We start from the raw sequence: 27,500 nt of genomic DNA, 5'->3' as shown, positions 1-27,500 counted from the left end.
ATTATGAGAGACGCCGTAGTGGAGGGCTCCGGAAATTTCGACCACCTGGGGTTCTTTAACGTGCACCTAAATCTAAGTACAAGGGCCTCAAACATTTTCGCCTCCATCGAAAAGTGTGTGTGTGCGTGTATGCGTGCGTGCGTGTGTGTGTGTGTGTGTGTGCGTGTGTGTGTTTGTGCGTGCGTGCGTGTGCGTATGTGTTACCGCGGGCTAACAGTGAAGCCTCCTCCTGGCAATCCATTTGCTCAGACGTGAAAGTGGAGGATAGCGCTGACAATGCTTCATAACCTTGAAATTTGAGCCACAAGCCACGTATTTTATGGGTTTATTAACCCGCTCTTGGCGCGAACACTCTTACAAACGAGTGGTTGCGTCGACACCTAAAAATTTTGAATGCTCTGTTGAGATACCGACAGCAGGAGAGACGCCAATAGGAACTGACTCGCAGATAAAATACTGCTAATAGCTTCATTGTGACCGATTCTCATTTTTTTTTCTCTTATTTCTTTAGACCTTTGCAAAGTCAGCATGAAGCTTTTCGTTGTATGCGCACTGTTCCTGGCAGCGGCCCAGGGCCACCCTAAGGCTCCATCGTCAGTGAAGCCATCGTCCGACGAAATGATAAACTTCATCAACAATCTGAACACCACGTGGAAGGTAAGCCTGATAATTTCTCCGCGCGTTTCGTGAAAGAAAAAAACACGCTGCTTCCAATCCTGCGACTAAGTCCTAATACATCTCAAAACATGCAAGCTACTGTGCAAAATTTAGTGTACCATCGTAAATTCTGGTAAATTTTCAGAACGATATCTCGACACTGGCTTCGTCGAACTCAGAATGCGTGGACGACAGGCCATCTTCGACTTGTATACGACAGCATGCCGTATAGACTGATGTTTTGTAAACGAATATCAGTAGAATAAGTTGCTCGGTGGCTAATACACCTTTAGTGAGGTACGCGGAAGCTGAGTGCGTGAACGAAAAAAAAGGTTTTAATTGCACGTCAATGCGTTTCAGAAGTCGGCTCTTTCACTTAAACAAGTCGTGCTTTTGGCTATTATATTTTTAAAAAGGCTACCGTATAGCACACTTTCGATTCAGGGAACACGCATGTGTAGTACCTACGTTTTTGCATTCTGCTATGGGATCAATGCCACAAAGAAAACCTGGCTACGCATTCAAATCATGTATCAGCAGCCAATTAAGTATATGCTAGTCAGAAATTACCGCAATACTTCGCTTTAGTTTTTGTTAGAGTATTTTTTCTATGGCCATTAGTAAGCCACCTGTTATGTAAAGAACTAGCATCTTAAGATGAACGTCACTTATAATTTATTTTTGTATTTGTATAATTGCTGTAGTAATCAGCTACATCAGTTTACACGAGTCGTTCGGATGAAGTGTCGTTACATTTGTTAGCGCATAATAATTCACCGCGATCGTGGTTACGACATCTACTTTACTTTCTCTCGCTAACAGGCAAACCCTTTACGAAATGCATTGTAATAAACTCGACTGAACGCCTTCGTCCAGGCCGGCAGGAACTTCGATGAGAACATTCCCATGAGCTACGTCAAGGGGCTGATGGGCGTCCACGCTGACAGCAAGAACTACAGGCTCCCGCTTCACTACCACGCAGAGATTCCCAGTGACCTGCCGGAATCCTTCGACGCCCGTGAACACTGGTCCCACTGTAGCAGCATCCACCTCATCCGTGACCTGTCAACGTGTGGATCGTGTTGGGTGAGCAAGAAGAACGAATTGCCTATGATTCAGGGGCCGTCTTCAGTACGAATTCAAAAGAAGAAAGAACCGAGCTTAAATTGGAGCTGCAACGTTTTTCGAACAGGGCGAGAAAACGCTGCCGATCGTTAGTGGAAGCTCCTGCGAACATGCGTGCCAAAGATTACAGCACCGCACGCGGAAAGGAATTTAGAATTACGTTTCAAATACAGCTTGAAACTTGTTACTCTACTCTCAATAAATTTCGTGATAGACTGGCCCGACTACTTCATGGAAGGAAGGATACAGCCAGTGGCTGATTTTGAGCATTCTCGTGCTGTATGGTTACCGTGACCACCACGTACCCATGCCGCGCTCTATGGCGCTAGAATTACATACCGTATAAGTACACTAGCGCGCTCGTAACCACAGTGAAAGTGAGCCAACGCGTTTAAAAAAAACAAAAAAAAAACTCTGAAGGTCCTGACGCGAGCTGACGCAGCTGATGTAGCTGACCTATTCATAACATAGTTTGTGTCCTATCAAGACAGACATCCATTGCTGGGCGCTACACATAAGTAGGCTTTCCAAACGTTTAAATAAAAGTACGTGTCTGTTGAGGTACGCTTATCGCAAACTAAACTTAGTGGTATATGTACCTAATACAAAGCAGGAATTCTCCGGGTATGTCACAAAATTCTAAGTTCGACTTAAGGAAGCATTCCATTGAAATATCTGGGACGTGAGTTGAAGCGCTTAAAAGTGTAACTCCTTCTCTCACATGGCTTTGGAGCCGCGGAAGCCATGTCAGACCGAATCCGCATCCACACCCAGGGCAAAGTCCAGGTGAACATCTCAGCCGAGGATCTGCTGACATGCTGTGACGGTTGTGGTTTCGGGTACGGTGTTATCCAAATTACCCGCATTTATTCACGACGTATTGTATAGCGCGAACGGGGTACTTGGACAGACAGAAGAAACGAGGACGTTTTTTTCCTCGTTTTTTCTGTCTGTCCAAGCTCGCCCAAGCCGCTACCCTAGCCCAAGCCCAAGCCGCTACCCTTCTAAGTGGCATTTATTCAGCTGCGGACGTGCAGCATTACCGAGATATCCGGTTGTAAAATAGGAGCACTTCTTTTTTAAATTCATGCCAAGAGGGAAACAAACAATCGCAATGTTATAACTCAAGCAAATCTCAAACTTTTCGCTAGCAGAAACTTGAATTGCACTTTCCTGTATCAGCTGCTCAGAGCTTAATGTTTTCTTTATGTATATTGTTTCAGTTCTTGCCATTACATACTTTCCGAAGCTCGTTTTCTCCATTTCAAGACAAATTTTGTAGCCCACGCTTATTATGCTGCGCTTCCTAAATATTTTGGAAAAGTTAATGTATTCGCACTTCTTTGCCAGGCTAGAGCGAGAAATCAGGATGGATTAGATGTGCCAAGAAGTTTGCAAATTTATTATTTGCGTTGATTAGTTAGCAGATAAATAGGAGTCAAAGTGCCGTAACTGGGGTTCCCAGAGACGTCAGAAGTGAGAATTTGGAATCGCATTTCTTTCACGAAGTGTGTGATTCCTTATACCTAAGTACAATGTCGCTTACTCTTACTTTTACCTCCGCTGATTACTCTATTACTGTTCAGCCGTTCACCGCCCTGGAGCTCATGACTAACGTTTCTTACAAGAGTAGTATCCTTTAAAGCAGTCAAGAAGATTTTTTATCTATCAACATATCTTTTTTGACGATAGTGTCGAACTTTCTTGACTTATCTAAACCACCTGGCTCTCACCTTTGTGCTAGATGCGATGGAGGGTTCCCTGCTACCGCTTGGCAGTTTTACAAGGAAGAAGGCCTCGTTACTGGTGGCCTGTACTGTACCGAGGATGGATCCTTATCACTTCGCACCCTGCGAACACCACACCGTGGGACCCCTGCCTCCATGCAAGGGAGACGGTCCGACGCCAAAGTGCGTACGTGAGTGCCGCAAAGGGTACGAGAAGAGCTACGGCCAGGACAAGCACTATGGAAGGCATATTTCTCTCGTATAACTTATTTACGGGCAGGGTTGACCCATGAGCTATGTGCCTGAGATATGCCGGCGCACTTTCGGTCTCATGTAGGAAAGGCCGGTTGTGCGGTGCTTTTCTTCGATTGATGCCTTTCCTAGTATGATTACCGCAATGCTGTTCGGTCCTGTTACGTTAGAATACTGGCTAAATGGGCAAGTAATCCGGTCCCCACAACGTTAAGCAGTTGATCAGAACTGGTCTTTCTTATTTTGGCAGGAATAGAGAACACATAAAACTTCGCAAGGTGAACAAAAAGATCCTATGATTGGACATATGCTATGGGTGCAGGAAGGAGGCACCCGGGTGGGAACATTGTTGGCATATCTTACCGGGCTAGATCCGCCTGCAACCACCAACATCTTAACTCTCCGTGCTCCTTTTGTGATTAGACACTATCCACGAAAGATACCAGAATTTGTAGCCGGGAAGGCGAGCTCGTGAAAAAGAGTAGAGTACCTGGCACACACATAAAATTAAGATAACCACTAAGTTGTGTGTCTTCTCATTATATATATATATATATATATATATATATATATATATATATATATATATATATATATATATATATATATATATATATATATATATATATATAAAGAACAATATAAGAACAAAGAACGAATATAAAGAACAAAGTTCACACACGACATTTTTGTCACCGATTCCCTGTGTATTCTCCATTTCAATCCCAATGTAATGAGAACAGACAATAATGCCAATTCGCGTAATTCGAAGGTTGCAGGTTCGGTCCCTGCCGGCGGTAAGTTATCTTTTCGTCCGTTATACTTTCTCCAGATTTATATCATAATTACTACAAATAACATCCCCTATGCCCTCCTTGGCATTATTTTCTGTTAGTCCTCCTTAATATTTAGTCTGGTATAGAAAAAACGAGCCCCTAAAATTACCATTCTTTCCCCCTTTCAATCCCGTTATTTAACCAGGTAGCTGAATATATTTGGTCCTAAGACATTAAGGTTTATTCACTCTATTTCGCTTTGCTGCATCTCTGTTAGTAAGTAGCCCTTGTTCCTTTTATACAGGCAAGAAAGTTTACTCCATTTCTGGCGACGAGACCCAAATAAGGACTGAAATATTCAAGAACGGGCCAGTGGAGGCAGACTTCACTGTCTACGCGGACTTCCTGTCGTACAAGAGTGGTAAGGATGGAAAGGCATGACTCTTAAGGGCTCGTTTTTCTTTGTTAGACACAATATTAATGAGAACTAACAGACAATAATGCCAAGGAAATTATAGGGTGTGTTATCTGTAGTATTTAGAATATAAATGCGAAGAAAGAAAAGTGGACGAAAAGATAACTTGCCGCCGGCAGGGACCGAACCTGCGACCTTCGAATAACGCGTCCGATTCTCTACCCCTGAGCTACGGCGGCGGTCATCCTCCCGTCCACTTTATGGGGTATATATGTGCATTTAAACCTCGGAGTGTTAGTCAGCGCCAGTCGCTGCCATGGCGGGGAGTGTGGAACACTCATTTTTATGCCTGTTGGCGTCACATAGCACGTGATCTTTTTACGAGCTGGCAGTTGACCAATAATCCCTCGCATACTTTTCTTTCTTCACATTTATATTCTAAATACTACAGATAACACCCCCTATACTTTCCTTGGCGTTATTTTCTGTTAGTTCTAGTTAATATTGTGTCTAACAAAGAAAATCGAGCCCTTAAGAGTCATCCCTTTCCTTCATTCATAGCGAGGGTCTCGTCCTGGCAGACATGATGCCTTCAGGTAGTATGCAGGTAGTACAGGTAGTATTTATTCCCAGCAAAGAACAAGTAAAACTCAACAACATGAGTATTCTACTTTTGCTTTTGCTGATGAAGGCCTTTTGAGACCAAAAAAATCACAAATATGGTAAACTGAACAAAACCCCTGTATTTCCGGAACTTATTGCTGCAATCAACCTCAGCTGACGGTAATAAAACTCGGCACCTATGGAGGTTGATACCTGCGCGTTCTTTTAAAAGAATTTCGAGGATTTTGCGCGCATCCTTCTACTTTAAAATTGTACTGAAACGTATGTGATTTGCAAAACACGCCGAAGTTTAAAATGAATTTCACAGAAAGACCATTCTTATCTATTTTAATCTCTCTGATTCAAGCCAATGACATTGTCTACCATTCTGCGTAAAAAGAAAGCGTTGCCACATTTCAGTTGCTAACAAGTTATAATGCGTCAAATGTGACCAGCTCAGCCTAGAGGCAGCGCCATCAATAATGCGGGGCTGCAAATCAGATTCAAGTAGTTGAAGATAACTGTGCGCGACATAATCACAAAGCAATCGTTCTAAAAAAAAATGCGCCGCCATGTTTCATGGCGCGGCAAGCTTCGTCTTGTGAGAAGCCGCTTGGCAAACTTGAGTAAACGACGCCTAGCAGCGGCCGCTCGAGGCTGCGGTTGCTCACTTTATCACGTCGCTTCGGCTGCGGGCGATGTCCGCTTGCGCGTGAAAACGGCGATCAGACAGCGAATGAGGCAAGAGAATGTGTCACTGTGAAAATTAGAAGCAGTTAATTCCCGTCAAGGTCCATATAATGCAAGAAAAAACTCTGCCGCTAATATTACATAACAGAACGCTACAATTGCCTAACATATTGCGGAACTAGGACGTAATCTTGATAAACACCAATTAACATTTATTCACAACGAGCCTGATTACCCAGGCGACACCTGCTTTATTTCTGTCGCTAACAGGTAACCCCTTTCCGAAAACCTTTTTGAACGCCTTTGCACAGGCCGGCAGGAACTTCGACGAGAACGTTCCCCTCAGTTACATCAAGGGGCTGATGGGCGTCCACCCTGACAGCAAGAACTACAGGCTACCGCTTCACTACCACGCAGAGATTCCCAATGACCTGCCGGAATACTTCGACGCCTGTGAACACTGGTCCCACTGTAGCAGCATCCACCTCATCCGTGATCAGTGAACGTGTGGATCGTGTTGGGTATAAGCAAGGCGAATGTTCCTCTTTATTCGGGTATCTTTTCTTTTTTCGATGGCATTAAAAAGCAATATATAAATAAAATTCTTAATAAACAGCGGGTACACCCGCCTACTGGATCATTCATTGTGGTCCCTTGTAAAACCGTCGTAGTCAAGGAACGGTGTAGCAGTTTTTATTTTACCTGACGCACATATAGCGTGATAACCTAGTAAGTTAAATATGTCTCATTTTTGTATTAAAGTCAGTATTTTATGAAGAAGAGCATGCGTTCCTGTACGCTATGCCAATATATCTTCAGAAAGTATAGGTACTTGTTTATCTATGTGAAAGTACATTTACTGCAAGTTAACGTATTGGTATTCACCTATTAGTGAATGGGAATTCTCCTGAGTGTCGCTCTATATGCTGTTTAAAGGCGTAGAAGCGTTCGCCTGTATGTGTGCACAACGTGAGCATTAACACGTGGGCGGGGAGCTTAAATAGATTTATTACAGGCATTTGGAGCGGCGGAAGCTATTTCCGACCGAATCTGCATCCACACCAGGGTCGAGTCCAGGTGAACATCTCTGCCGAGGAACTGCTCACACGCATGCCATAGCTGCGGTGGCGGGTAAGTTCCATAACACAATCATTTATAAATACAGAAAGCTTGATTCACTTATTTATACAGACAGCTTGAAGAAGTCGCCATCGAACATTGCTTGGCGACTACCTGGCCCGCCTGACATAATCACACCTATCCCCCCCCCCCCCTATCGCTGACATGATCAAACTTTTATTGCGATAGCAATTATATTGTACGGGGATACGTCGAGGGAAAGGTGCATTGCAATATTTACCGAGCACAGTGATCGGGACCGCAACAACAAAGATGGCGAACCAGAATACAACTCGTCCACGGGAGCGTTGTAGTGGACACTCCTTGCGCGTCTGTGGCCGCCGTTGCTATCGGTGTCGGCGCTCCCGTGATGTTCCGTATCAATTCAAAATCGATAACAACGCCCCAAGTGTCGTATGGTCCATGTGCCAGTGAAAAGCGCGTGGAGCGCATGCAGCCAACGAACGCGGCTCAAGAGGAAAGGAAACGCGCTGACCGCCTATCGTCGCCTGAAAGCCCATGAAAGGGGGGCGGGGGAGGGGCGGGAACGGGAGGGGCGGCTGCGCGACTCAGACACATTCGGCCCTTTTTTAAACCGGGTGCGCTGGCGCGCGCGCTTGATCTTTAGGGTGATCCGCATGACGGCTCACAGCTTGGAAGCGCTGTTCTCACCACGTCGGTTTGCGATGAGGTGATGGACAACATGATGGTTACTTCGCTCGCTGCGGCGGCCCCTCTTTCCTTACGCTGGCGTTTTCTTGACTTACGCCGGTTTGGATGATGGAAGAGTTAGCTGCCAGCCTTACCTCTTATAACATTCAAAGGTGATGCTGTAGCATTCGCTTCGACCTAGCGGCGAAACTGTGACTTCTTTTCCTATACCTGCCTACAGGTGTGTGATCTGCAGCATTACCCAATAGCCGATTTCAATAAGAAGAGAGGGAAACAGGTATTAGCAGTGTTAACTAAGCTCTTAAACTTCTCATTTAGGCGCAAATACCCGCAAGTTGTGGAAGACACCTAAAGCTGTTCTCCAAACTGCTTGCACCTCGCCATTTCTTCATTCACATGGTCACGGTCCTTGTCGTTGTCTTCTTTCCGGAGCACACTCTTATTTCAGGTGTGCCAGGCCCCGAGCTATTTACGTTCTGAAACCTGCGCGACAAATCAATGCACTATGCCCCCCCCCCCACCAACCACCTGGCTTTTTTTTTTCATGAGGGCAAGAATGTGGGCCACCGTGCGCAAGCTCTCACAAAACATAGCACTCACACATGTAGCTTAAATTACCTATCGGTAAACTTTGCCGCCAATCTGCCCATTGGTTTACTGATGTTAACAGATCGATTTCCTAGGATGATCAATGTACCAATGCTTGGGTTGTGAGAGATGCCTTAATTGAAAGCTCGGTATTATATATCCGATCTATATAGTCAGTGTGTAAGATAGTAGGTGCTGTGGGATCGAAATGGCGAAGAACTGGCCCGGACGTGAGGCATCGCTTGAGGGTCGGAAAGCAGCTTCACAGTCATCCGTCCAAACGAAGGATGCACTTGTGGGTCAGAAGTTTGTGAAGAGGTGCTGCGATAGTGGCGAAATCACGGACAAACCGGCGGAAGTACGACGCTAAGCCGAGGAAGCTGCGAAGGTCCTTTAGCGTAGTGGGTTTAGGAAAGTGCAAGACAGCGGCCACCTTGTCAGGATCAGGTTCAATACCAAGCTTGCGACGACGTGACCCAACACTTTGATGCTGCGGCTCGCAAACCGACACTTCTTGGTATGAGCTGGAGGCCGGCTTTGGCTAGACATGTTAGTACCTCGTCTAGAACGTTCTAGGTGTTTGTGAGAAGCTGGACGAAAAGATGACGATTGTCGTCCAAGGTAACAAGACAGGTCTTCCATTTTAAGCCCCGCAGTACCGTGTCGATCATTCGCTCAACCAAAAGCATCACATAAATTCGAAGAGGCCATCAGGTGTAGCAAATGCGGTCTCTCTTTATCAGACTCGTGCATCGGGATCTGCCAATAGCCAGATCGCAAGTCGAGGCTTGAAAAGTATTCAGAGCCCTGTAAGGTGTCAAGGGCATCGTCAATCCGAGGCATAGGATATACATCCTTCGGGTAATTTTGTTTAGTGCCCTGTAATCAACGCAAATCGTACGGACCCGTCCTTTTTCTTAACTAGGACAACAGGAGAAGACCAAGGGCTTGCTGAAGGTCTGATAACGTTGCGTGCGAGCATGTCATTGACTTGTTCCTCGATAACCTTGCGTTCTGAAGACGAGACACGGTAAGGGCGACGGCGAATGATACGAGACCCATCTGTGTCGATACGATGAGAGGCCGCCGTAGTTTGACCCAAGCCATCCGAACAAACGTCAAAACAATCTTGGTGTTTCGTTAAAATGGCCAATAAGTCATGGGTTTGGGTTGGAGTCAGATCGGTACTCAAAGTGGCCTTGAGGGCATTAGATGAACCTCCCGCGGGCGTACACTTTGCGATTGACGAGGAAGGCGATAGAGTGACGACACATACCGGTGCTGTGTCGATAAGGCTGGCAACAGTGGACCTCTCAGACAGGAGTTGCGTCTCTGATGTCGTGTTGTAGGCGGTGAGACTGGCATGACCACGTGAAAACCGCACTAGACAACAGGCGAATGCGATTCCTCGAAAAATACACCGCTGATCAGGGACACCACTGCGTCACCGTCTATAGTATCTCTTGATTGATTGTGACAATACGTTCTTGGGCTGGAGGCAGTACAAAATCCGCAGCTGCGACAAGGTGAGGCGACGAGAAATCGTAAGCACTAGAATGCTCGGTGTCCGTAATGTGAATAACGGGCGGGCCACACGAAATTACAGCGGAAGCAGCTGACAGGAAGTCCCAGCCTAATATAATCTGGTGAGCACACGAAGAAAGTACAGCAAGCTGAATATGATGGCGAATTCCGTCGATCAGAACACGAACAGTGCACTGTCCAATAGGGTAAATGGGATTGTCATTGGCGCCACATAACACCGGACCAACATACGGAGTTTGTACTTTTCGTAGGCGACGGCATAATTTGCGATGAATGACCGAGATAGCGGCTCCAGTGTCTACAAGGGCGTCCACCAAAACACCTTCCACACATACAGTCAGTAAATTTGCAGGGCGCGCAGGAGGAATTATTGCGTTTAGACGACGAGCAGTTTCCCCTCCAAAAACTGCAGCTTCTAGTTTTCCGAGTGGCTGTCGAGAGGTGTCGGGGCAGAACGTAAGGGTGAAGAAGTACGGCGGAAGGGCGACGGTGAACGACGGCGGGGTGAGCGGGAAGGACGAGGGTCGCCGTGGGACAAGGAGGAGAAGGCGAGCGTTGTGACGAGGGAACGTAGGGTCCCGGAACGTAGGGATCGGACCTCGGAGTAAAATCTCTCTCGTAGGAAGAATATCCTCGTCGTTCATCTTGCTGGCGCCGGCGGCAAAAGCGGGAGATATGGCCTCGTATGCCACAGTAGAAACAGATGGGGCGTGCAGGGCGCCAAGGAGCGGAGTGCTGTTGTGCTGGTGCCTTGGCTGCCATCGCGGCCAAGTGGTCGTATACGACGTCCGCAGGCGCAGGTGGAGTTGGTACAGGAGGCCGTGATAGGACTTCGGCATATGAAGGCGCATGAAAAGCCGCAGGAGACGGGGCACGTGCGACGCTCGTCATTAACGCCAGTTCATCCTTGATGATGTCCCGCAGATTAGAAGGAGGAGAGCGGACGGATGAAGTAGCTGGGCTGCCAGGAACAATGCCGTGAAGTTCCTCTCTCACGATGGTGCGGATGAGGGCGCGCAGTTCATGTTCTCCAGTAAGGCGAGAGTCACAGGAGGCGTGTGGAAGGCGCATTGAGTGGAGTGCGTCCAGGCGTTGGCACGTAGAAATGATGTTCTGAACCGAAGTTGGGTTCTGGATGACAAGAGCATTGAAGGCGATAGAGTTGATGCCTTCAGTACATGACGAATGCGATCGGCCTCGGGCATGTCACTTTGGGCACGGCGGCAGAGAGCCAGAACGTCTTCAATGTACGACGTGTACGATTCGTCGGGTCCCTGGATGCGAGTAGCGAGCTTCTGTTTCGCTACCTCAGAGCGTCCTGCAGACGTGCCGAAGATCTGACGCAGCTGCACCGTGAATGCTGACCAATCGGGAAAGTCGCTTTCGTGGTTATGGTACCACGTCTTCGCGACCTCCTTGAGGTAAAAGGGAACATAGCGCAGCTTGTGTGCCTCGTCCCAATAATTACAAGCACTGTTTCTGTCGTAGTTTGTCCAGCCATTCTTACTACGTCCTCACCGCGAAGGCCGGAAAATACTGGAGGGTCTCGCTGGGATGTACTCACGGTGTACCGTGGCCCAGCAGGCTGAGGGGGCGCGGCAGGGACGGTAGGAGGTGCGTCGTTTTGTGCCATGGATGTTGTTGGCAAGCACAATCGTCGACCAGACCGGAGCTCCAGGGGTGACCGGTAGAGCAAGCGGACGTGGGAATCACAGCACCTCCACCACTTGTGAGACGACGTCAGGTACGACGGAACGATTGTTATATTTACAGCAAAGGCGCGCGAACCAAAAACCGAACACCGGCGATCCAACACAATGATGATGATCGCGATGATGTGTATGCACAAGTGAAGATGATGACCGACACAGTCAGCGCTCACAATATATATATAATATATATATATATATATATATATATATATATATATATATATATATATATATATATATATATATATTTTTACAAAGGACGAATGGCGTACGTATCTTTATGTACATACATGAGCGCTTGGCAACATTTACTTCATAGAAATGCACTCGCTGGCAATGGATATCGAACTTACTCGACCTCGCGACTGGCGTTTATGGCGGTAATAGCAGCTCCTGAAGCAACCATTCAGTTCAGTTGTACTGTAGACAATTATCACGTACGTTTTAATATCAAAAGCAAACTTCTTTTTACTTATATAAATCTACTGGCTCTGTCCTTCACGATAGATGCAACGGAGGAATCCCCGCTGCCACTTGGCAGTTTTACAAGGAAAAGGGTGTCGTTACCGGCGGTCTCTACGGTACCGAGGATGGCTGCCAACCTTACTACTTCCCGCCATGCGAACACTTCACCAAGGGCGCACTGCCTCCATGCGAAGGAATCAGCCAACGCCCAAATGCGTACGCGACTGTCGCAAAGGATACGAGAAGAGCTACACCGAGGACAAACACTACGGCAAGTAAATTTTTCTCGAATAATCTATTCCCAGTAAAGGCAATAATTTGGGGTAGTTGTTTTATTGGAAGATTCACGTTTGCTAGAGCAAAAAAAAAAAGACGACACAGTTTGATAGGAAAGAACAGTCAGGAGAGGATTTCAAAGTAAGCGTTTGTTCCATGATAAGTGTGTCATCTTCTTGGAGCAAGTGAACACAAACCATATTTTCAGGCTGCATTGACCCGAGAGCAGTGTCTAAGAGATGTTCCCGTCGTTTTTCCGCCCCGTCTAAGAGAGGGCCGTTTGTTCGGTGCTCTTGCCTCACTCACCAGTCACTTAGTAAGGCCAGAGCGGTCTTGCTAGTAGAACAGTGGTGAAATGGTAAAAAAAAGGCCAGTTGACAAAACACAAACACTAATTCACAAATAATTTCTCTCGGTTTTTTGTTTAGAGAAGCGCAGAATACATATATTTTTGATAGTTGAACAAAAAGATTGGACAAACTTTAAACGTCCAGCCCGAAGGGGGCAAAATTCATCCTCCCCCATTTCCTCCTCATCCTCCTTCTCATCCTCCTCTTCCGAATAAGAATGGGCACTTTATGTGCAGAAAACGCCATAAATTGTCGGGAACGCCAACCCCTTACCAGAAAACGAAAATGGTGCCTGGATAACATATGATATGCTGCCACTTTAATACAAACTTCCTCGGTGATTTCCCGTGATGTCCGATTTCGATAACTGACCGTGGCAGCCATGTTGCACGAATCGAGATCACATTCTCGTGCCCTGCAGTGGCCTACCAAATGGGATTGTTGGATGCTTACTTGGCACACAAGGTTTTGTGAACAGCGCCACGAAACGGCGTATCATACCTGTAGCAAGACGGACATGCTGAATGCTAAGTCACAGAAACACAATCGGAGCTTGTGAATGCGATGGTATCGGAAGCGTTTGTTACACTTGGTGAGAGCTTTTCACTTATGCACTTGCGAAATTACCCGTGTGGTGATTTACCCGTCGGAAATGCACAATAAAATCAACTGACCATGCTGCCATAAAAGGGTGAACATGCTCTGCTTCACTACATTGCTTGAAAATGCAAGGGAAACAAATTATGTCATCATTGCTCAGACATGTTTCAGGTGAGATGAAATATCCGTACATTATTTCATAGCAGGCAAAAAAAAAGTGTTGCGGAAAAAAAACATGATAGGTGCAAGAATTTGCGGAAGAAAAATGGATATAATAAAACAATCTCTATACTGTTCGTCGTGGTTTTTATTTCTCAGATCATTGGCGTAGCCGTGGAGGGGGGGGGGGAGGTTCAAACCTCTTCCTCCCCTCCACCCCCCAAAAAGCTTTTCAAATTTGCATTTGTATGTACACACGCTAACACACGAACGCATGCACGAACATACATAAAGTGTGGTTGAACCGTCCTCCCGCCTAAAAAATTTCTGGCTACGCTACTGTCAGACCTACTTCGCACTATCTTAAAGTCACATTACTTAGCTAACCTGATTATTGAATATATAGTCCTGAGATGTTAAAATTCGCTAGCTCTAAAATCAGAGCAAAGAAAGATTAACTGAACTCCTTTCCGAGAGTCGTGAGCAGTGCGGCTCTCCAAAACAGAGTTAATGTGTATATTTAAAAACAGTTCGCATGTGACAAGTGAGAACTCCCTGTAAACGGGTAATCTCTGTTTTATTCTTACAGTGCATTACACTTTGCTGCATCTCAGTCCGAATATGTTCTTCGTTTCTTTTTCTCTACAGGTAAGCAAGTGTACTCAATGTTTCACGATCAGACCCAGATCAAGACTGAAGTATTCAAGAACGGACCTGTGGAAGCAGCCTTCACTGTTTACGCGGATTTTCCATCATACAAGAGCGGTAACCTTCACTTAACCGTATGATGTGCCGCAGACTCTTTTGCGTGTGCTTGTGTTCTTTCGACTTTTACTTGCTACCCGGATGCGAAATTGCGCGCGGTATTTTTCTCACTTCGTATCCAGCAGCAGAACGTTTAACTGGGCAAGTTGTTGTGCTTCTATCTTGAACGGATAAACATCGCGAAAGAACGAGCACGAACAAAAAGAACGACAGACAACGGCGCTGACTCACAACTAAAATTTTATTTCGAAACGAACACAACAAATACCGCGGGCTCTTTTATGTGTCACAGCTTTTTTATAAGTAATCCTTCAGTTCATCTTTTCCCAGATGCTATTTTATTCCGTTCGTTTCGAAATAAAATTTTAGTTGCGAGTCAGCAGGGGCGGCGCCAGTGGGGGGTTTGGGGGGGCTTTAGCCCCCACAATATTTCCGCCTGCCCCCCCTTTGCCCCCCCCCCCCAAGAGCAAGCATAGTCAAAATACAATGCATATGTTCCCAGCCTCTCTGCCCCCCTAAAGGAACCCACTTGTCGTGGGTGCCCCCCCAGTAAAAAAATCCTGGCGCCACCTCTGCGAGTCAGAGCCGTTGTTTCTCGTTTCTATTGTTGGTCCTCGTTTTTTCGCGCTGTTTATTTGTTCAAGATGTATCCAGCAGATCTTTGATTTATTCAGTACTTTTAGGAATATATTAGCGAGTTTCTACCGTAGTTGTTGCGGAACACCAGCCTCAGTTACCAATTGTAGTCCTGCTTTGTGTTCGTCCGTGTGTTCATGGTGCCAGCTCTTTCCTTCTTTTCCTTTTCTAGTGCCCAATCTCTTACCCAAGTGAAGGGTAGCAAACTACACATTTGTCTTCTTGACCTTCCTGCTTTTCCTGTGTTTGTTGCCAACTCTTTCTCTGTCTCTTGGTATTTTAGTTGATTATCCTTCACAACTTATTGCGTTGTGCTCACTTTTAATTTTGCGTAATTACGTTGCCGGCTGTATTCATATGCGAATGTAGTCAGCGAATCTAAACTACAGCAAATCGAGTTAACACCAACCTTTATGATCAGCAGGATCAGTGAAAATAATTGAAACATTAATTGAGGTTAGATTGTAACAATAATATTACTGCACTGAAGTTGACGGAGATTATTCTTTTGTTCCGACAGTAGATACTTGTGTCGGCAAAGTGCGAGCAAATATGATAGTCTAGGAAACTCTCTTCAGAAATTCAGGAAAGTGTGCGGGATATTCGCCAAGGTATGCTCTCCCTTACAATGATGTCATGGCAAACTTTCATTGGCATAACCTGGGGGAAATATTCGTCTTGAGTAGATCGGCATTTCATTGTGCAAAATTGTACAATTTCTTTACCTGTTGTTTTTAGCGTACTCACCATTTTGCACACATCACTTAGCTTTCACGGAAGCTGCATCGACTTAAGCCCCTAGATATCGCGTCGCCACCTGATCTTGGTTGAAGCAGGTGCTAATTCTAAGCATACTGTGTTCAGCGATTGTTGCCTGATACAGTATTATGAGGCATCGCTTGCTTACTGAAATGTGTATTTGAACTTTCCCATGGCGTAGGAGTTTACCAGCATCACAGTGACGATCTCCTGGGTGCTCACGCGATTCGTATCCTAGGCTGGGGCACTGAGAACGGCGTCCCGTACTGGCTGGTGGCAAACTCCTGGATCCCGGTCTGGGGAGACAAAGGCGAGTGTTCCACACAAAACACAACCTTGTTTTTTTTTGTTTGTTTTGTTTTGCCAGTAAGCTACGAACCAACGAATGCGCTAATCTTCTTTGACAACGAGTTTAGTTTTGCATCCCATAATAGTATGAGTTTACTGACCATAAGATACCGCTTGTTACCATCCTGAAAGCGCTCTGTTCTCTGCTTCATGTTTAGTACGTCAATAATTCTTGAGAAATAAAAGCTTCGGCATGACTGCTCTAAAGCGCCTCTTCCCCAATGGTGCACTGCCGTGAAATTCCTTATTGCAACGTGAACCAGAGATGCGTCAGCAATTGTGACCCAAACAACCTACATGGTCACATCCAATCTGTTTCAATTGCGACCTGGTTGCTTTTGTATCGTGCTTTCACTCCAGAATGCTTTTTCTTGGGCGAGTTGGTAATGACTGAACGACATAATATTGTAGGGCAAACTCGAATGCAGAGGGTAAGATGTCGACTTTCTTACTCCTATCTGTCTGTTAGTGTTTTCTTTTTGAGTTTTGCGCTACATCATGATGTCCTTCTTTCCCTCCAAACGGTATATTTGGACTGGAAGACACGAAAATGAAGTTAATTGGAACCTATCTATTTCTTGAAGAAGAAGTGATCCTAAACCGCCTGACATAAATCCAGCTAAGAAGCTAAGAAGAACAATAGATGAAGCGTTTTTGGAGGCCTTCAATAGATTCCAGGAACAAGAAAACGCTACTGACAGTTCAGGACAGTGCGCCTGTATTGAGAAAAAAACCCTCGCTCTTCCAAATCTAGTCATCGCCATTACGCCGATGAAACAACGGACGGCACGCACTGAGGAAAGCAGAATATGGTGTTAATTTGGTCGAAAAAGATTGCTATGTCGTTCATTTGCTGCCATTGGACTACTTTAGCGAGGTCAATTTAAGCCGAAATGAAATGTTCCAATCTATAAGAGCCAAATCGAAATTTTACTTCCAAGTACCGACGACAGTGAGCTATATAGACTTTAGCCGCATAATAAGTTTGAAGTATTTTGGGACATGGGCACCCTGGCAAAAAAATTGTGGGGCAGGCCCGACCATATTGTCAGTACCAAACAAGTGCGTTTTTCTCAGTTTGACCTAATGTGGACTTGACACATTTAGGAAGAGAAGCGCCACGTATTTGCTCGTTGCTGTGCAAACCTAACGGTAATACCTACCTTTTGTTCTTCCAGGCTACTTCAAGATTCTCCGTGGAAAGGATGAGTGCGACATTGAGGACGACATCAACGCCGGTATTCCCAAGGAAGCCAAAGCATATTAAACGTAGATTGTATGTAACAATAAAATTACGCGCGTACGTTTCGCATGTTTGTACTTCTGCAAGGATGAAATATTCATGGATCGATGCTCTTGACTAGTAGAATAAGTACGTACAGAATAATCGCCGTCTGTTTCCGGTGCTTACGCCAGACTTCTCCTCTACCACACTTCTCGGAGGTTCGTATCCCATGATCAGGATTCGGAACTACGACAATGTGACGGGCAGTCTTGTGTCAGCCGTTGGTCCAACGCAGCAGATCATTCAAATATGACAGTAAGCGTTTCTATGCACAACTACCGGTAACGTGCGGAACAGCAACGTGACGTCGCAGCGAGAAGTGTGTTAGTTCGCACTCGCTGCTCTGCAGCGGCTACGTCGATGGTGAAAGGAAAAACGACGTCGTTTTCGCCGCGTTGGTTTCCTCTGCTATCCTTTCCCGGCGCTGCTCGCAACTAGAGTGCACGTGTATTAGAACAGGGGAGTGCTCAGAACGAGCTTCCAAAAGCGGGGTCAAGCAGCTTATGGCGCTGCGATCTTTAGCCTACAATGTGTCGTCGTTTAAGAGCTGCGCGGGGGGCCACCAAAGTGGTGCAGAGCTAGAATGCCCGTTTCCCACTTAAAAGACCCGTGTTCGAGTTGCATCAGTAGATGGTGAGTTTTTATTTTTAGTGTCACTTGTTGTCTTGTTCTTTTTTTGTTTCTTAAAACTAGCTTGAGTTGCTATGTATTGTTACAAAAGTAACGTGAAATGTGAAGTAAAATACAAGAACTTTTACAGTGAGAGCAAATATTTTCAGCGCCACCGCCCTAGATTCAACAAAAACGTAAACAAATCCGAGATTTTTGCGAATGCAATGCTCGGCCTGCGTGTGTTCGGTACGCTGCTCTCGGTTGCCCGCGGCAGGCTCGCAGCAAAAGAAAAACTGAAAGTGGTCGACATTGGTCAGCGGGAAACGGCGAACGATTGAATGCTGTAAAAACAGAGCTAGATCGTTGTGTGTCACATAGAGCGACGAAACTGCGTTTCCGGTCGTTGAATTGAAGGCTGTTGGCTTGTGCGCTTACTGCGCGTCATGTGACTACGCGCTTACTGCCCACTGTATGTTCTTGTAGAGTCCCGTGCGGTGGCGCTGCCCATATTTACGCTCGTGCACTGTCAAATTTATTCTATATAACTTGACATTTCGCGTTACCTTTTTGTAACAAGGCGTAGCAACTGAAGCTAGTTTTAAGGGAAACAAAAGATAACGAATACAGCTGTAACAGGTGGCATTAAAAGAAAAACCCATTATCTGCAGCTGCAACTCCATCCCAGGTCTCTTATGTTGGAAGCGGGAATTCTACCTCTGCGGCCACTTTGCTAAAGCAACCGCCGTTGCGAACACTGTCCCTGTTATAGTACACTAGCCCCTGTTACAGTACACCACCCCTGGCACTGCCCCTGTTATCGCAACTCTCACCCTGGGCGCCGTCGCGCTCCTTTCCCTCTTCGATAATCCAGATACCCAGAGCAGCCAGCCGCTCACACCCATTCCTACCGTTCGGAAAACTAGAGGGTGCTGTTTTTAGAGGAAAAGCTGCATCGCTGCAAATAACTAAAATGCCTACATAATGTCCCGCGCTAATTTATTACGATGTTGGAGGTGTGGTTGTTCAAGCATTGGTTGACATGGAAGCCGCTGTTCCTATTATTCACGCTTACTTGCGCTCTCTTCGTAAAATTAGTAAAATTTTAACTCCTTCAATGGAGTGCCTAACAATGTCCAACACTTTATCATGGAGTGCCTTTACGAGACGCAAATGATGCAATTATACGGTCCCCTGCGCACTGCACCCTTCGAGTTTATGACGGCATTCGGCCCCCCGTCCAATTTGCTGCGCAGACTTCTCGTAGTCACGTGCTTATTTTAGGATGGAGCTGCCTCTTTTTTCCCTCTGCTTTCATTTTATTTATTCCTCGTTCTTGTCGCACTGTAAGATAACGAACCAGTGCCAGCTAGCCCAGTTCACTGCACTCTTAAATTTCAGGTTATGCCGACAACAACTTTTACTTCATATTCTATCGCCAATGACGACGTGCTACACTTTCCGACGAATCGCTATATACCTAAAAATATTACTCTGGCATACAGTATAGTTGGTTTCACGATGGGTACTGCCATTGCGGCAGTATGTGAGACGACTTCTCAGCCAATTTCGCTTCCTCAAGGCAAGCCAGTCACGTATATTGCCGACATTAAGCTCGTGTTCGTCATCACCTTGAGATCCGCTGTTCCGCAACACTCACACCACAACAGCGGAAAGAGTTACTGGCGTTGCTGACTGAACATAAAGCCCCTTTGGACGCCCATTCCCTACTGGGACAAACGGCTGTGACCAGCCATCGCAGTTCCTTCGTGTCGTCGACTGTACACCGCGTCTCTTCCGCCGAACGACAGGTCATCGGCACACACGTTCCCAAAAAGCTTCCACGCAATATAATTGGCCCCTTCGCAAGTCCTAGGACGTTGCTTGTCGTTTCCACAGAAAATAATCACGTCTGTGTGATTCCGCGTATACAGATTAGATTATCATGCTCTGAACGAAATGACTAGAAAAGATGAGTATTTCTTGCCCGGAATTGATTATTCCTTACTTACATTACAAAGAGCGTAACACTTCTAAAGCAGTGAGCTACCTCTAGCCACCGGTAGATTTCAGTGCACGAAACCGACAAAGAAAAAATCGCTTTTCGCCACACCCTATGGTGTTTACGGCATTAACGTGAGGCTTTTAAGGTTCTGTAATGCCCCTTATTTTTTTAGCGAATGATTGATAGTGTACTACGGGACCTAAGTTTTTTGCTCATTTATGCTACATCGTCGACATTGCTATATTTTATGCGACCTTCAATCCTTCAGAACTTAGCACGCTTAGACGAACTTTTGGCATACCTTGCTGCAGCTGGCCTTCAGGTGAATACTAAAGATGTGTCACTTCAACAGCAAAATTGATAAAGTGGTGAGTCACCTGGTCAGCAGGGATGGCAATCGGGCTGATCAAGACAAGAACTGGCTTCGAGTTTTCGTATATTTATATGCAAATATGCTACTTTCGCTGCGCCATACCATCCACAGCTTTCTTGTGCAGTCACGGTCCTATGGTAGAAGGAACGAGAAACTGTTTTTTTTTGACAACTTCAAACGTTCCCTTACGTCCAAATCGGTGCCGTTTCAATTTGTCTCCAATGCATCCACCCTCCATCATACTGATGCCAGTAGAGCGGACATCCATGCTGTTATTTTGCAACGTCAGAAAAGTTCTCAAGAACGCGCAGTGGCGTAGGCGAGTCGCACACTCGCTCCAGCAGACCACTGAGCAGCAATGCCTGGGCGTTATTCAGCGCGTGAAAAAAATGCCGATCTTATCTGCACAGCCGCATTGGTCCCTGGACACCCCGCATTGTGTAAGTTGTCAGCGCCAGAGGTCTTATCTGAACGTCTTTGTTATTGCATCCTTCGTTTACGAGAATACAAACTTGACGTCACCTACAAGACCCGAAAGAAACACAAGGATTCCGATGCTCTTTCTCGCTGTCCACTACCTAATACCGTCTTCTAACACTCGTGGAACCGTGCGCACGAACAGGAAATAACACCCCGTGCTGCGCGATAGGTGTGCGCGCGGACCACGTGTGTCCTACAAGAGCGTCAGCCCGCACGCTGCGCACGCAGTCGATCATTGTCGGCACATAAGTGCTTTCCATATTTTCTGATGAATTAAAACCTCACCATATATCTTTTTCCATTCCAACAATAGACTGCGTTGTCACGTCCTCATGTTCTTGTGCTAGCTGGGTATTTCGTTTTCTTCGATTGAATAAATGCTTGTGCCACATCCACCCCCTTCGTGTTATATTCTTCAAACCTTGTACGTCTAACACATATCTAACCCGATAGCTTAATAAGTCGTCTGTTATGTTTCTATACACTCTTACGCATTTAAGGGAACCCGTCCACTTGTTTTGGGACGTAAAACCCCAGATATTATTATTATAACCCGTCCACTTAAGGAAGCGGTGGGATTCAGACAGAATTGAGCTTGCATTTGAAAATCGTAACCTAGGAACGACTGGTGTAGCGGCCATTCACCACAGGCAGGAACGTATTTCAGGCACATAATGCCAGCAGTATATGGCGTTGTAAGAGCAATGAAAATCACGCGGAAAGTACATTTGCAACATTCTCTTTTCAAGAATAAATTAAATGTTTGTTCCGGCACGTGGCCGGATAGTTGAGCTCTGTGAAAACAGCTTTCTTTTCAGGGGATTCCTTTCCAGCAACGTGTATACCTGTAGCGATTGTCTCGTTGTCATGTGATGCATCCGCCTCGCTAGACTGGAGTACTGATCGGCTGTTGTCTGAATCAGTGGCTTTCCGATAAGTTGGCTTTGTTCCTTTCAGCAACGTGCAGATAGATGTCATGGCAACGTCCGTGATAAGGGCGCCGGCCTACCTCAGTGATATCGGCTATAAAAGAAGTCTGACTCTCTCTCTGAATGACCTGGGGGCGTCGCTGGCCTGAACGGAGGTAAGACGCACGCTTTCGAATCGATACATAGTTACAGGTTATTTAAACTGAGAACAGACTGCAATCTACAAGTCATAAATACATTTGTACTAACTTCTTGTCTGATATGAGCGTAGTATGGTTACAGAAATGAAAAAGAAACTGTCTCCGCATTCCGACTGAATTCATCGGCGCTGCTGCTTGCGCTCTTTATTTTCTGCAAACGCCCAGACATTTCTATCTACTTCAGGTTCTATCGACGTTATATCCATAGTTGTAGTTTTATTGCTGCAAAGGTAGCTAAAGCTAGCTTTCTAAAGCGATTACTGTGAGCGATTTGGTTACGCAGTGTGCTCTCGATATATCGTTCCTGATGCCGCCAACGCAACTTGTAAGTAGGAGTTGGGGTTAAAAGAAAGATAAATAATTGTACAACCGGACGGTTTCGATGGAGAGTCCAATTCTTTTTTTTCCAATAATCTGCGGATACACCTAAAAAAGTGAAATGCACTGAAATGATAAGAACTATTCTTTGTTGGCCATGTGTTTGGGGTTGAAATATTCTTTTCCAACCACAAGCTAACATAGACAGCTCTCCCTTGCGCTACAATTGCTAAGGCATATTATGAAAGTGAAGGATAGCATTGGAAATATTACGCTGTCTTTATTTACACTTGAGTCATAAACTATAGTCATAAACATTTGAGTCATAAACGATAGGTGCGGCTTCTAGCACAATGTATCATATGGTTTTATTGACACTCTCTTGGGAAGGACACTGCTAGAATGAAGTGGCTCTGTCAATTCCTAAATATAAATAAATTTGTAACTGAGATAAAAGATAAGAGAGACGCCCAGTAGCAGCTGTGCCGCCTTGGCGCATCCTCGTGATCATGGGCTGACCATAGCTTGAGTGAGAACAGCCCCTGTAAATAATGTAAAATAAATCGAACCTTCTTCGACCTACAAGTCTCGTTCTGCCTCCTTCATCGAGGCCCTGATGCACCTCTCGATAGCCGAGTACGCTACCAGCATGCCAGTCCACAGCAGAATTCGCATATAAGCAACTGTTAATTGCTTCATTATCTCTCATTCACTCTTTTTTCACTGTGTATTTCATTTACAAATTTACGCAGGCACAATGAAGGTTCTCGTAGTATTCGCACTGTTCGCCGTTGCGGCCCAAGGCCGCGTCATGGTTCCATCATCTGTGAAGCCATTGTCCGACGAAATGATAAACTTCATCAATAACCTCAACACCACGTGGAAGGTAAGCGTGCTATCTTCCCCACGTTTTCTGAAAGTATACCTGGCGCTGCTTCTAACCTCGCCAGAATGTCATTTGGCGTTCCTTCAAATACGAACCAGGTCATTCAAAAGGCCGGTGCGCAATCTACTTGAAGCATTGCAAATACTGGTAATTTTCTGAGAACGATATCTCTACACACTCGCTTCTCCGAAGGAAATATGCGACGACTGCAATGACTACCGGCTGTCCTTGACATCCTAATGGCAGCAAGGTGTGTCAACTACACATTTGTTAATGAATCACTGCACAATTAGGTAATCCGTGGCTGTCAATGTTCTGCTGAGTTACGCGGCTACTAAATATGCGTAAGCGATGAAAAAAAAACTTGGTTACCATTCCAATGAGTTTTAAGAAGTTGGCTCTTGCTTCTAAACATATCATGTTTGTCATGTCAATCAATCAATCAATCAATCAAAAATGTCAGTCATATAGCATGCAATGATACCGCAAAATGTACGGGAAGTGCGTTCCGTATGGTAACCTCTGCAACAGTGGCCGAAGAACACGGCACGCATTCAGCTTCTGCGCTAGTCTTACATACTCGAAGCTAGTTAAACACACGCTACCCGTAAATTGACACAGTTCCTTGAAATTGTTCTAGTGTCAGTTATATCTGTTGCCCGAGCGGAAGAGCTTGTTCTAAAGTAAAGAAAATGTATTAAAGATCAACATTTTTTAGCGTTAATTTCCGTATTCTTTAAAGAATGCCAGCCATTTGCTTCATTGTACACGAAACACTAGGACGACGTCTCGTTACCGTCGTGAATTCTTAATCATTCACCCTAATCTTGGTTATCCAGGTGGCAACTGCTTTATTATCTGTCGCTAACAGGGAACCCCTTTTACAACTGCTTTACAATACTCGTGATTGAATTCTTTTGTCCAGGCTGGCAGGAACTTTGACGAGAACATTCCCTTTAGCTACATCAAAGGGCTGATGGGGGTCCACCCGGACAGCAAGAACTACAGGCTCCCGCTTCACTACCACGGAGAGATTCCCAATGACTTGCCGGAATCTTTCGACGCCCGTGAAAAGTGGTCCCACTGTAGCAGCATCCACCTCATCCGTGACCAGTCAACGTGTGGATCGTGCTGGGTGAGCAAAGCAAATAATTAGCACTTGATTCGGGCGCGTTATGTTTTCTGGGTTGGCAACTACAAAGGAAAGAAATAATTAAATGTCTTAATAAAACAGCGGCAATACCTGCTTACGGGCTCATTCCTTGCGGTCACTTTGCGGACATGTAACAGTCAAAGGAAGAGGTAGCACTCGTTCCATCTTCCGACGCACGAATAGCTTTGCAACGTAATAAGCTAAACGACAATAACTCTCATATCATGGTATTATAGTCAGTCTTCTATCAAGAATGGCCTCCACACCTTTGCGCTATATAAATATACCTTCCTAACGTCTAAGTAACACTCTATGTCTGCGCAAGTATGCTTAATACGAATTAAAATGGTGATAAGCAACCAATAGTGAACAATAATTCTCCGAAGGTGTTGCTCTTTTAGGAGCTTTAAAGCGTAAGAACGTTCTGTTAAACTGAGCGCTACTGCATTACGTGAGTTTGAACGCGGGAGCGGGAGTTTAATTGGTTGTATCGCAGGCGTTTGGAGCTGCGGAAGCCATGTCCGACCGAATCTGCATCCACACCAAGGGCAAAGTTCAGGTGAACATCTCTGCTGAGGACCTGCTCACATGCTGTGATAGCTGCGGTGACGGGTAAGTTCCATGCCGTAATGATTCATATGCAGGCCGCTTGAAGAGGTCACAGTCAAACAAAGCTTGAAGTCATCTCGCCCGCTTGAAAAAACTCTCGCCTAATGACCCCACCTAGCACGGATGAAGTAAGGGCTTTTTACAACAGCGAAGCTGTATACGTCTCGTGTGTCTGAATATTTCATGGCGTGAGCACAATACTCCGACAGAACGTATGTGCCACAGACATTGGGCGAATCCGACTACTCATCCCAGACGCTCTCGTGCTCATCTGCTAGCAGATGCGCGCGCTCCTTGCGTTTTCACCTCGGACGCTGAGGGAGGGCATTCGGAGAGGTGGACAGACGAGCCGACGAACGCAGCGAAGCGAAGGAAAGAGCGAAACGAGCAAACGCGTGTAACTCCGCTAGCATTCGCTGTAGACTCGTGCACAACTGCAACGCCACAAGTAAATTTCGACCTCTGGGGGATCTAGGAGCCCTTCAACAATTGAAGGCAAACGACATAACTTTCTTTGCAATCAGGCATACCGCACAGAGCTCAGTATTCGTTTCAATAAAGGAAACAGCAAAATAAGCATCAAAACCGCATGATGAATGATAAGGCGTCCGTGAACAATGGGAACACCCTCTCACACGTTCCCGGTAAAGATTAGGTTGCAACTTTGAGCTTCACACGAGGGCTTCGAATGACTTCAAACGGCCTTTCCTTCTCCCCGCGTGTGCTTCTCGCCTTTATATATATAGACCGTTTTCACAGGGCGAGGAGGAGTGCTCTGGCAACTCGCGTTTTCCTCCTTTCTGGGGTGTCGAAACTCGCGTTTTCCGTCTTTCTGGTGTGTGGAAACGGCTCAAAGTGCGCGTGCCAGTGTGCGCAGAACGGCCCGGAGTGCGCGTGGCCATGCAAATGCGAGTTTTTGCGCATTTGCGCAAGCCAGTGGGTTGCCAGATTAGATACAGCGCTTCCCGCTAAGCAACATGGCGGCGCTCACGATAAAATCGTGTATGAAAGAGAGACCCGTCTAGCAACTCATTCAGTTAATTCTAAGACTGCCATGGGTAGACCACAGAAATTAGACACCAGACAAAGAGCGCGAATACATTGCTCAGCGAAAGGAACAAATTCGTCTTGCTGAAAATGTTCGCGCAACGAATAACTGTCTACCTCAGCAACCATAAAGCGATTATCACTGCCATTACTCTATAGCAATAATAAAACATACCCCCCGACCAACGTGTGTGGTGTTTGATACAGCTTCGCTAGACATTCACGTTTCCAGGCCAATATTTTTTTCTTACCCCTAGCAGCAGCTGCACCCAGCACTACCCGAAATTCTGATTGTCAAACAGCTTTTTTTTTATTTATGTGAAGTCGAAAAAACGTATTAGCAGTGTTAGCTAAACATATCAACGTCGTCTTTAGTCGGAAATGCCTCGGAAGTGGAAAATACACCTAAAGCACGTTCTTGTACATACTTCATTCACGTCGCCATTTTCTGCATCGATATCGTTGCTGTTCTTGCCACTGCACGCTTTCCGCAGCTCGCCCTTTTGATGGAAAATGTACCAGGCACGAGTGAAGCACGTTTGAATACGTACGCTTACCTACGGTTGGTTAACGGTTATCGGCATGGTACCCCCTGACACCTCTTTTTTTCGTATAGACAGTAAGGTAGTGTGCGCGAGCTGTCACAAAAGAAAGAAAAATAGCCACACTCACAGACTGAGTGTAAGTTGTAGACCAGGAAATGTACCCATCAATCAGTCCATTGATTGCTCAATGTGGCTGATTAATTCCTATGATGTTTGAAGCAACAAGGCTTGGGTTGTCGGAGAAGCCTTAAATAAAGGTTTGGAAATATCGTTTTTTTTTTTCACGAATGACTAGTTCTTAAGGAGTGCCTAACTGTATTTACTAATAATAATTGTAATTATTGACGTTTTACGTCCCAAAACCACGATATGATTATGAGGGTCGCCGTAGTGGAGGGCTCCGGAAATTTTGACAATCTGTTGTTTTTAACATGCACCTAAGTACACGGACCTCAAGAATTTCGGCTCCATCGATATGCGGCCGCCACGGCCGGGATTCAAACCCGCGACCATCGGGTCAGCAGTCGAGCACCATAACCACTAGATCACCGTGGCCGGTGTAACTCTAGGTATATGAGCCCTTCTTTTAAATTTACTTCGTCGAAATGCAGTCGCCGTGACCGGTAATCAAACTCACTCAAACTCCCGCGTAACCTTTATTAAAAGAATAACTGCTCATAAAGCGTCATTGAGGTTTATCAACTTGCATACACTTACATCCATATTTTGCTTAATAGCAATAGCAAACTTCTTTGAGTTATGTGAACGTCCTCGCTGTGTTCTTCGTCTTAGGTGCAACGGAGGATACCCCGCTGCCGCTTG

General features: G+C 45.7%; 1 protein-coding gene across 3 annotated transcripts in view; it reads left to right on the top strand.

Annotated features, from left to right (window-relative positions):
• The first annotated feature begins 528 nt into the window (after nucleotides 1–528).
• Nucleotides 529–27,500, top strand: part of LOC119387889 (cathepsin B) — a 32,036-nt gene continuing 5,064 nt past the window's right edge. Inside the window, exons 1-4 of one of the 3 annotated variants that reach the window (XM_037655450.1) lie at nucleotides 529–657; nucleotides 1,534–1,743; nucleotides 24,974–25,089; nucleotides 27,471–27,500. The exon at nucleotides 27,471–27,500 is cut by the window's right edge and continues 200 nt beyond it. In XM_037655450.1, the coding sequence (XP_037511378.1) occupies nucleotides 529–657; nucleotides 1,534–1,743; nucleotides 24,974–25,089; nucleotides 27,471–27,500 (485 nt within the window). Of the gene's footprint in view, nucleotides 658–1,533; nucleotides 1,744–23,188; nucleotides 23,325–24,249; nucleotides 24,460–24,973; nucleotides 25,090–27,470 lie in introns of those variants that run through there. The other 2 variants (XM_049413721.1, XM_037655449.2) reach the window with 2 other exon arrangements.

Source organism: Rhipicephalus sanguineus, chromosome 3 (assembly GCF_013339695.2).
Source record: "Rhipicephalus sanguineus isolate Rsan-2018 chromosome 3, BIME_Rsan_1.4, whole genome shotgun sequence".
Lineage (NCBI taxonomy): Eukaryota > Metazoa > Arthropoda > Arachnida > Ixodida > Ixodidae > Rhipicephalus > Rhipicephalus sanguineus.
The sequence above is the reverse complement of the archived record's forward strand: the minus strand, read 5'-3'. Positions and strand labels throughout refer to the sequence as shown.